The 11,090-nt window shown below is 38.2% G+C and overlaps 1 protein-coding gene across 1 annotated transcript; it reads right to left on the bottom strand.

Moving 5' to 3' along the window:
* Positions 1–3,199: 3,199 nt before the first annotated feature.
* On the bottom strand, positions 3,200–9,418 carry LOC104418568 (zeaxanthin epoxidase, chloroplastic). The gene is made up of 16 exons (XM_010029946.3): positions 8,666–9,418; positions 7,743–7,905; positions 7,495–7,569; positions 7,034–7,134; positions 6,772–6,887; positions 6,247–6,458; positions 5,818–5,909; positions 5,191–5,305; positions 4,995–5,098; positions 4,827–4,872; positions 4,637–4,701; positions 4,449–4,535; positions 4,092–4,146; positions 3,908–3,996; positions 3,727–3,814; positions 3,200–3,575 (listed from the first exon to the last, which is right to left on the bottom strand). Exons 1-16 carry the CDS (start codon positions 9,178–9,180, stop codon positions 3,495–3,497), a joined length of 2,004 nt encoding a protein of 667 aa, XP_010028248.2. The 5' UTR covers positions 9,181–9,418; the 3' UTR covers positions 3,200–3,494.
* Positions 9,419–11,090: the final 1,672 nt, after the last annotated feature.

Genomic DNA, 11,090 nt, shown 5'->3' with positions numbered 1-11,090 from the left:
TAAGAATGAACACGTATCCAATAGTGAATTTTGTCTCATCTAAATTTGAGATTCAGTTAGTATCACCACATCATTTTAATGCAAAGGGAAATCCACTATATAAAATGTCATAGTTTATGGTTCCTCTCATATATTTCTTTACTCTTCTCAAGGCAGTCCAATGATCATAATTGGGACTGTGTATGTATATGCTTAATTTACTCATAGCATAAGCTATATTAGATTAAGTGTAGTTCATTAAATCCATTCGACTTCTAATAAAATTGAGCAACACTATCTTCACTCATTTTTTGAGTATTAGCACCATAAGTACTCATAGGTGTGACATTGAAGTGTCCATATTTTGTAAGTAGCCTCTCCACATAATGCTCTTAGGTAAGCATTAGGCCACTATCATTTCTTATGATTTTTAAAACCAAAATAACATTATTTTCTCCCAAGTCCTTCATATCAAATTCAGAAGTCATTTTTTTTTTCATTCACAGGATCAATGCATGTACAAAAAATAAGCATGTCATCAACATATAAGTCAATAATTATAGATTCACTATTAATAGTTTTTGTGTACATACATTTATCCACTTCAATAAAGGAAAATCCATTATTAACTAAAACTTGATCAAATTTCTCATGCCATTTTTTTGGTGATTGCTTTAGACCATATAAAGATTTAAAGAGCTCACAAACTTTGTTTTCTTGGCCAAGAAGAATACATCTATCAGGTTGCGCTATATAAATATCTTCTTCAAGATCACCATTTTAGAAAAGCTTAACATCTATTTGGTCAATAATAAGTTTGTAAGAGAAGTTAAGGCAATTAAAATACAAATAGATGAAATTCAAGTTACTAGAGCAAAGATATCAAGATAATAAAAAAAAAAATTATAGTAAAACCTTGTTTTTGCAGTTTCTTAATGTAGGAAATACTAACATGTCCTAATCTACAATGCTATAAGTCAATAGATTCAACTAACTAAGTAAAAGAATGAGCATTTACATTGATAACATTGGAAAAGTTAATAACAAGAAGTCCCTGATTACGATACCCCTTTCCCACAAAGATATTATTCTTTGTCATTAGATTCAAATGACACCTTCTCCCCAACCTATACCAACAAAGCTACAAAAACTAGGTTCATCCTCATATTAGGGGCATGCAATACATCATTCAAAGCCAAAGTCTTGTCAAATGTGAGTTTGAGAAGAACTTTCCATTTTCTCAATTACTTGAGTAGTTCTCGAATCACTAAGACAAAAATTTCTTCTTCTTCTCCTACTCAAGGTGTAGGAGAAAAGGGCATTGTTGTCTACACCTATATGTCTAGTAACACCTAACTCTACCACCCATTCTTCCATATTGGCTGCAATATACACTTGGGAAATGACCGCATCAATTATGTCTTCAAAATTATCTACTTCAACTAAGTTAACGTTTAGTTTAGTAGGAATACCATTTCCCATTATTCTCTTTCTGTATTGTGCTACATGATGATTTGACTTACCACAAATATTATGAGAACCTTTCTTTTTAAGGCAGGGTGAGCGAATTTGGGCTTATAATCAGGTTTTTTGTTATTATATCTGCTTTTGGCGATAATGAGGACTATCTTGCACCAAATTTGCCCTAACATCAATCTCCTTTGCTTTGGTACCCTTGATCTTGTTACAAGTTGTGCCCTCAAAGATGATATGCACGACTAGATCTGCCAATGATAGTTGCTTGTCTTTGTGCTTGAGTTGTGGCTTGCAATCATTTCAAGATTTTGGCAGCTTTTCAATGAACAACCTCACAATAAATTCTTCTAGTAAATCGATGTTTTCTGCCTTCAAGTCCTTCGCTAGCTTGTGATATTCATTTACATGTGTCTTGATCTCCTTTTCATTGATACTTCCCATTGATAATAATATCTGATTACGAATTTTTATGTATTTTGTAATCATGGAGTCCCACATTTGTTTTGCTTTTTCTTATGGTTAGTAGACATCAAACAAATTATTAGAGAGCATATTAAAAATTGTGTGCCTACATACCTTATTAGCTTGATCCATCGTTCCAGCAACTTATTATTATGTGGTTTGGCTTCCACTCCACTCGGATCTAAGATGGAGAAAATTCTTTCTTGCCACTTTTTAGAGTTGTTTCCATTAAAAGCTTCGATCTTTTATATCTAAGGAAATAGTTTAGCATGGGATATATCTAGTAATAATGGCAGTGCAATTAGAGCGATGCAAGCGGAGGAATCGATTGTAACAGTGGTGGTAGCAGCTATGGCAACAATGACAGTGGCAATGGCAATTTCAACTTTGGAATTCATAAGATTTATCTTTAAGATTGTTATAAATTTGAAGAAAATGAAAATAAGATCCATTGTCTGAGGCATGTGAATTATCATTAAGGATAACTTGGCCCTCAGAGTATGAAACTCGGTAGAACATGTTTTTGCAGCTATCTCCTCAGGATACAACAGACATTTATCTTTACTCTGTACTAATAGAGGGAACGGAAACAACATAATTATGTATAAAACTAAAACAAATTTGGAAAGAAATGTAAGGGGAAGAGAGCATTTTCTTGTGGTGGTGGTTTTTTTTTTTTTTTTGGATTGTGGTCTAATGGCTATACTTACAGCTAAATGAAAAGGAGGGTTGGGTAGAAACAAATTAAATTAGTCGGCTATGATATTTTAAAATCAAGCCATTTTTCATCAAATTGATGACAGTCAAAACCTTTCCAGAACAATTGGCAGTTATAGAATTGTTGACTGTCAGAACCGCTAAAATTTAATTGTTTTCAAATCTCCAAAACTGCTAATATATCAACATATTTCATCGAGTACCTTGTATCGGTAATGTCCTAACTATTATAAATTTGTTCAAACTAAGTATGATTGTTTCGCAGAACATCGCTTATTTCGTGTTCTTTGAAATATCTCATGCTAAAATAACGATAACAAGGACGCTGGTGTTAATGGTGGTGATGACCGTGGCCACGAGTGGAGAATTCTAAATCTTCTTACCATTGGTGTGCAGAAGATATCATTCAAATTAAGTTGTGTTGGACACTGCACGGTCAATTTAAGCATCAATACAAATTTTAAGTTTCTTAGTATTTGCGCCCTCCAGTGCTCTCGTTGTAGAGAGTCCGGAGATAAGGTCAAGCTCATATTACTTCGGTTCACTGGGCAAGTCAGTAGTAAACTTAGTAAAAGCTCTATCACCTGAGATGGTTTTTAGCAAACTGAAAGAGATAGGCCCCCCGTTAAAAGCAACGAGAAGCCAAAGATCTAAAGATGTTCGAGCAAGGCTGTCGTAGAGACGACAGAAGACTTGAATCACTAATCAATTTCACTATTCGTTATAAGATCAATCAATGACATCTTTCCCTGCGCGAGAAATTCTCAAAATGTGTCGGAAATCGTCAGAGCTCTATGTCGCTTTGACTCTGATGTTTTTTAATCAATCGCTGTACAAATCGAGGGTCTGCCTCCAGCTTTTCATGCTGCCTGGAGCATTCCGCTTCTTTCAGCCTTTGGAATTTCCGTAGGAGACCCCACGACTTTCACGCGATACACCGCCTGCAAATAAGCACGACGGGTTTTCATAGTCAGTTTTCTTAGCAAATCTGACAAGCGAGGAGGATCGCATGAACTTTGACAAACAAACGTATGGAAGCTATTAGTAATGTAACAATTATGACACGAACTTCACAAGGAACGGAAGACTGACCCTCTTGTCTGAACCAAACTCGATGGTGTCCGAGGGATGGATCCTAGCCGGGAAATTCGGAGTTGCACGATACCGACGCCCCACGGCACTGCAAAAGTGATCTCATCACATCCTATAACTACAACTCAGTAAACACTAAGGAGAAAAAGAAACAAAGAAGACCCTTCTCTGCGCTACTTACTCGGAGATCCAGGTACCGTGTTCGCTCTGCAGATCAGTCACAAAAAAGGCACCATCCTTGTAGCTGATTTGAGCATGTACCTTTGAAATCTGAGACAAGAATGCCACATACACGTAATTATATATTTTCCCAACAAAGCAAAGTGGAAACGTGCGAAAGAAACCATAATGAAGTGAACATTCACCTGTGGCAAAGGTATCGTCACCGGAATGCCAGGAAGATCATCATCTAGTTCACTCCTATAAGCCCAAAAAGCTATTATTAGCAAGAATTTGGAAGGCCGGTATCATAAAGCTAACGGACAGAAATGTCAACTTTACATTGCTTTTTCCTTGGCAATTGAGTTAAACGAGAAACCCTATCTCATTATACACATTCGAAGTGTTTTCTCCTAGCCTGACAGGTTATAATACTGTTAAGATGAAGCATGAAATTGCTTTTTGTGCTTTCACAAACTTGCAGGAAGCTGAGTTGATACCATGCCACCTCTGTATTATATCATAACATAGAGAGTGAAAGGACAAATCAAGTAAGTCCGTACCCAATAATGCAGCTGGTGCTTTCATCTCTACTTAAACCAATAGGTTGCGATGGACTAGTCTTGTTTCCAGAAGGTAAAAGAAGCCATCTGCAAAATACATGACAAATGCATGATAAAGAGTGGCTTGTGGAAATGGAGAGTAGAAATGACAGGAAGTGAACAAATAAATGCAAGGCTCAAATACATACTCCCCATTCATAGCACGCTCCAATGCATCATCATCTTCAAACCATCTTCTCAACTGGTCGTTTGCCTTTATTCACATGGATTTTATATACATTAGCTTCAACATTGAGAATATGTCATAAATTTACAATGAACTGAATTAGCTATAAATTTAAATTCCTAAGATTATTTAAAGGAGTGCAGGGACCATACTTTGTCTGAGAGTCTGCAACTGGGTGGCCTCCCCTCAAGTTTCGAGCTGTCAAGCACCATAATTCCAGATTCAGTCCAAACACATTCCAAAAAGAAATGTGTCTTGAGTTTTTCTGTAGTTGCAGGTTCATTATAATGGAAAGAAAAGTCAGTGTTCCTAAGATTGACCTGTTACCACCCAAAACCCAGTTGAGCATCAATGGCATCGCGATGTCTATGAAGAATCTTCCACCAACTCTTCCAGGATGTGGTATCCGAAACTTCGTCAGAAACTGTGAATATTTGGTGTTGCAAGAATCAATGCATGAAGGATGATATCAACATAATGCTTGCTTTTATGGCCTGATTTTTGACAAGTACCTACCGAGAGTGGACCAAGACCCACACCCAAATAAGCTTTGTACGTCGAGGCCATGATTGCAGCCATTCTTGCCATTCCATGGATGGCAGCAACTCTCAGGCGTCTGGCATTCTCGTAGCTAGAGGAAATCCAAATTAAAATTACAAGCTAAGTTGAATGACAGATTGAAAACTTTGATCAATCTTAGCACATCAAATATATGGAGTACTAAATGTCTCCTAACATGCAGTAACTGCAGAAACTAGAATCGTGTCAATACTTGCTCCTAGAAACTGAAAGACAGTGGACCATGAAGATAGAACTATGATAGTATACTGTGCTTATTCAGGGGTTGTTGCCTGCTTTCACTATAGAGCATAAATATGTCAAAATCGGATTGAACACTCATGCTTTGTACTGTGCATCAAATAGCAGAGCCTAGCTGTTTATAAGTCAACAGAGTTTCAGAACCAAAGAGTAAAAATCTTCCCATTTGTCACTAGAAGATATATCTAAAGAGAGCAAAATATATGAGACAAGACATTGTATCCACAGGAACTTACTGTTATACACTCGTGACCAAGTTAACAAGATCAAGGACTTAACCTTCTGGGCATTACATGACAAAAATGCTAATAAAGGATTGATTACCTCCTCAGAGCATCAATCACATTAATCGCGGTCCCAGATTCAACGTTATTTTTCCATGCCTTCTCAAGCTCCAGGGAGAGTTGGTAACTATCCTGTGCAGATGATAAAGCAATTACTGGCTTTATTTCAACGGACGTGTTCAAGCATTTCAATTGAGCACTGAGTACCATTTTCACTATGTTTATAAGATGCTGAATGGAGAGAATGAAGCAGACAAAAACATCCAAACTATAACGTGCCCCTACAACAAGCATGTTTACCAGATTGCAAACAATTTTAAGGAGCAGTTATCTTTTGATTATAAAAAGAAACAAAAAATTGATGAAATTATACTGAAACATTAGAAATATCTTGAACCAGCCAAGCGTAAGCATGTAATAGCCAGCGACAGTCTTTTTGACTTATAACACTTGAATTTTGGATGCATACTTCAATGGCCATGCACCCCCCTTGCCCCATATTCGGTTGCATAGCGTGTATGGAATCCCCAAGCAAAGTCACACGACCCTTTCCCCACGCAAAAGCTGGTGTCCGGTCATAAATGTCACGTCGAAGAATCGCCTCTTCATCCGTGGCAACTATTAGATCTACCACATTATCACACCAATCTCCAAATATTTTCAGGAGCCTTTCTTTTTTACCTGCGGAATAGTCATATACAAAAAGATATGGTCATTAAAAGTAAGCAGATATTCAGCATTACATAATAGGAACAGGTTATTTCAAGATCTGGTCGAATCCACTGCTCCCAGTCATAGCAATATATCTAAGCCATGAAACTCATGACGATAAATGTAGCTCTAGTAAATATTGCTTTTCATAAAAATAAAAAATAAAAACTATAAGTCATTGAGGTAATGACATGCACAGAAACCATGGAATGCGCAGATCAGTTCCAAAATATAAAGCACGATTGGAATGAACTTAGAATCTAAGCAAATGCAGGAAATGTACCATTTGGACCATCTACACCACCGGGTGGTTCTTTGTGAAATGCATACCACTGCATCTTTCCAGCGCCAACATCTGAAGAGACAAAGTATTGCTTGTGTCCCAGAAATACTCGATACCTTCAGAGCAAGCATAACTCCACTTGTGAGAGACTTGATGATCGAAACATATACCAGGACATGATTAACTTCCCTTGGATACTGTACCAATCAGTTAATTCATGACCCAGACACTGACAGCAGAGGAAAAGGCTTTACATACTCACCCAACAGTCTCAATGTCAGCTGGTACAAAATCCGCAATGCCAGTGTAACAAGTATAGTCGGAATAGGTGGCATCCTTTGGCCCAAATAATCTTTTCCTCACCTATTCTCAAAGGTTTTGAAAAAAAAAAAAAAAACACAGACTTCTCAGGAGACGAGATTGGAATAGCAACTTCGCAACATATCTTTTGCAGACAATGATTTTGTGATCATCTTTTTGCCTTGCTTTTAATGATAGAATGAACAATATTGAATAAATGATATTGCCTTATCCTTAGGCCTAAGACTTCCTTACTCGCCTAAATGATCAAAAGGAAGATGCAGTTTGTCTGGACATCTAATCAGTGCTTTTTAGGATTTTCTTCCATCATGTTAGGATGACAATTTTCTCCAAAAAGTTTTTCACTCCTTCATTGGGCAAAAATTCTCTTTCATCTGAAAAGAACAGGGAAGAACATGGTACCTTTGACCATATACCGTCAGCTCCAATTAGGAGATCACCTTCAAAACGCTGTCCATTCTCAAGAACGACAGTAACCTTAAATTGATAATAAGAACATAATGAGGAATGTCAAATGGAGCCAAGAAACAACCAACAAGATTATCTTATCCAGTGCATTTTCCATACATAAGGGCAAAAACTTCCAGTTGCATTTCCCTGAAACCAGCTGGTGAAGAAATAATCTCAAAAGCCTCAGTGCTCAAATTTACCTTTGTGCCATCATCCTCAAAGTCCACCACATTACTGTCATTTAATACAACATCTTCCCCGACAGCTCGAGCAAGAATCTGCTGAAGGGACATTCGGCTAATAACTCTAGTGACTGGAAGCCCCCGTTCTGCCGCAGGAGTGAACGTATCGAATTTGATGTACCTGTAGCCAACTGCATATCACTTTCTGAGACTTCTCTCAAAAAATAAGTTCTCCCACTGAGATTTTTGTAAACTTTTAATGGGAAAAGAAATCAAAACCATGAATGGCGGAGGAGGCAGTGCTGACCATACTAGTGCTTTTTCTATCAAAGTACCATACAATTTTTTTTTTTTTTTTTATGTAAGTTGATATTTTCTGAAATACCTAATGCAAATGTAATGAGATCGATGATGTCATCGTGAGATTCAGAAAAAGGCAGCTTCATATATCAAGCCACTACAAAATCCTGATGGTTCAAACTATTCAGACAAGCTCAAATCACTTTGATACTTGCAATACTCTGTATTCTTGTGGAATTCAAAAAAGCCCGCATGATAAAATAGCTTCATATACTGAATCCACAGTGAAAATCCAGTGGTCTAAAATCTTACCCATGCAGGCTCAAACCACATCATTTGTCAATCTGGATCGTTTTCCCGTACATATATACTTATCATAATTAAGACTCAAATGATCAGTGCATAGTACAGAGCAACAAATTCCTAATCCTTCACTCATTCAGCCAACTAAGATGCATAAAGGTATAATAAGCATTGGAGATCACATCTAAATCCTCTCTCAGTTAAGATCGCCGAACCAACAGAACCACCATACGCAAGATGTTGAAATACTGGATATTTCTCGTGCCAATAAGTTACCAAATCAGTCTTAATTGAAACATCAAAAAGGGTAAGTGACTCAACAGATAAAGCGAACTCACCAAGTACCAGAGACCCCATCAACAAGGCCATTAATCCTGTCCCCAGTTATACAACCAGTCTTCATCACCTCCTCAGCAACCTCCATGTCAATAGCCTCCAAAGCAGCCAACGCATTGCTCTGTACCTGAATTGGACCCCTGTACTGTCCCTCCCCTCTAATTGCACTCAAGTCCTTCTCAAACACCACCACCTCAAACCCCTTCTTCTTTGCTGCCAGCGCGAAAACCAGCCCTCCGATTCCGCCTCCGGCAACAAGCACCCGGAGCTTCTTGCTCGGCGCCACTCGGCTCGCTTCGGCATCTGAGCTATTCGATTGAACCACGGGGGATTCAGCCGCAGTGGCTCTCGCATGATGGGTACATCTCCTCCTCTGGGAACTGATTTTACTACTTCTCGAGTGGTGACAAGGAGAGAAATCTAGTGGAAGATCCTTGCTGACAGGAATTGAGAAGTGGGTCTTGGAGGAAACTGAGGATGAAGGGTGGATAAAGTTGAGAAACAGAGCTGAAGCCATTGACCGTGCAAAACTACTCTGCTAGCGGTTGAACCTTCTTCCTGAAGGCAAGAAGCAAAAAGTTCGGACTCTTTCTTTTTCCTTGGTGGTAGTGGAAGATATATAGCCAATCGAAGCTAAATCATGAAGTTACTAAAACGCCGTGTGGCAAATTCGCGTTAGCCCCACTGCCCGCTCATTTCTCTTAACAGCCACTAAGAGAGAGAGAGGGGAAACAAAAATCTATGGAACAGATGTTGACGGGGCTGCTTGCTTGTGTGGTAGTGGCTGATGTCTCGTCAAAATGATCCAATTATCCCTCAGTTCAAAACCGCAGCACACGACAGAATGGAAAATAGTGTGGTGGGGACGAAGGGGTTGGAGATATCATTTAGTTTTCTTTTGGCAGCTTAAGAACTTGATTTTTTTCGCTTGCAAGTGATTGATGATGATTGCGTCTTCCCTCTGGTGGTCAACTCCAGAACTATCCAATGTGAATCGATTGGTTAATCTCCCACCAGGAAAAAGAAGAAGAAAAGTGTGGGTCTGTACCACCCTCGGATTGACTCGACACTCAACCAACACGATGAAGAAAAGATCTTCAAAGAAAACACAGTATCTTAATTATATGTGTCTGAAGCACCCTTCTGGTAAACACCAGTCCACCAAAAAGCTTGATCATTTATCTTTTTATTGCAGGAGAAGAAGCTGTTGCTCGCTGTGGATTTGGATTAAAAAAGGAAGTGGCCAGCAGAACTTGGTCAAAGGGAGAAGCACTATCATCTTTAGTGCTTAGCGCGGGGAGGATCCAGGGACGGTGCCGAGATAGATAAATAAATAAAATTTTGACCTTTGTGCATCGACACCATCATCACCTCCCTGCCTTTTCATTTTAATTTCAGGTGGCAGAAAAAATAATGCTACCACACGTGTCACCCATCAGGACGTCCCATCTCCTTCTTCAGGCGTACGTGGCAACGCCATAGTCTCAAAGGCTTCAGTGGTCCGGCAGGACGAAGACCCAGCCCCGAAGGTTTTCTTTTGGCTGGCCGACAGAAGAAAAATATATAATTTTCTTTTGGACATCGGACAAGATTGGCTTACTTTTTGTTTATTTTTTGCCACGCCTCGATTGGGGATTGGTTAGAAGCCCGGACATCGAGATCTGGACCGTGGATGCTTATCTTTTTCTCCTTTTTGTACGAGCAATTGGCGGATGAATTAATCAAATCATTCTTTTTCATTCCGTCAAATATAGAGGATGGAAAGTTAAAAAGGGAATGATTTCACTTGCCGGCACTGAAATTTTATTGGGCTTTAGAATTGAGTCACAAAAACTTTTAGTTCCAATCATTCGATGCGCTAAACTTTCGTATTTTTGTAATTAATGTTACTTTAGTCGGAATATAGCCATCGATCCAGCAAAATTGCTAATAAGGTAAATAATGATAGGTTTTCTAGATGTCGTTAGGGTTTTGCCAGAAAATTAGCTCAAATTTCAGTCAAAGGACATTAATTATAAGGGGGCAATGAAAATTTAATGCCACCGGCTTAACGAAATTGAAGTTCAAATAAAAGGATTATTTTAGCGATATTAATTGGAATGAAAAGTGTAGCATAGAACAAATAAGGTTTATTATGAACTAATAACATTCAACCCTATGACCTTTTAATAGAAATAACGTACTAAAAGAGACAAGATCTACCCTAAACGACAAAAGTTTACTACTGACAAATATTTTTTACTTTACTCTACATGAACGTGATATACCACAATATATATGAAGTCACCGAAATAACTTCACTTTATCACTGAAGAAGTATTGCTTTCCTTTACGAGAAGTTAATAATTTACTAGAAAAGAGGTCCATGTTACTTCCGATGAATAAGGTACACTACAAATAAATTGTTGACCTACTCCCTGAAGTATA

Source organism: Eucalyptus grandis, chromosome 9, assembly GCF_016545825.1.
Source record: "Eucalyptus grandis isolate ANBG69807.140 chromosome 9, ASM1654582v1, whole genome shotgun sequence".
In the NCBI taxonomy this organism is placed as follows: Eukaryota; Viridiplantae; Streptophyta; class Magnoliopsida; order Myrtales; family Myrtaceae; genus Eucalyptus; species Eucalyptus grandis.
The sequence above is the reverse complement of the archived record's forward strand: the minus strand, read 5'-3'. Positions and strand labels throughout refer to the sequence as shown.

Excerpts from the sequence above, each read along its gene's own strand:
- LOC104418568 (XM_010029946.3), bottom strand. The coding sequence starts at position 9,180 with ATGGCTTCAGCTCTGTTTCTCAACTTTATCCACCCTTCATCCTCAGTT. Across the intron at positions 4,702-4,826 it reads GTTGCAGACTCTCAGACAAA|GCAAACGACCAGTTGAGAAG; the intron begins GTATGGTCCCTG and ends ATGTGAATAAAG. Across the intron at positions 4,536-4,636 it reads GAGCGTGCTATGAATGGGGA|ATGGCTTCTTTTACCTTCTG; the intron begins GTATGTATTTGA and ends TGTATTTTGCAG.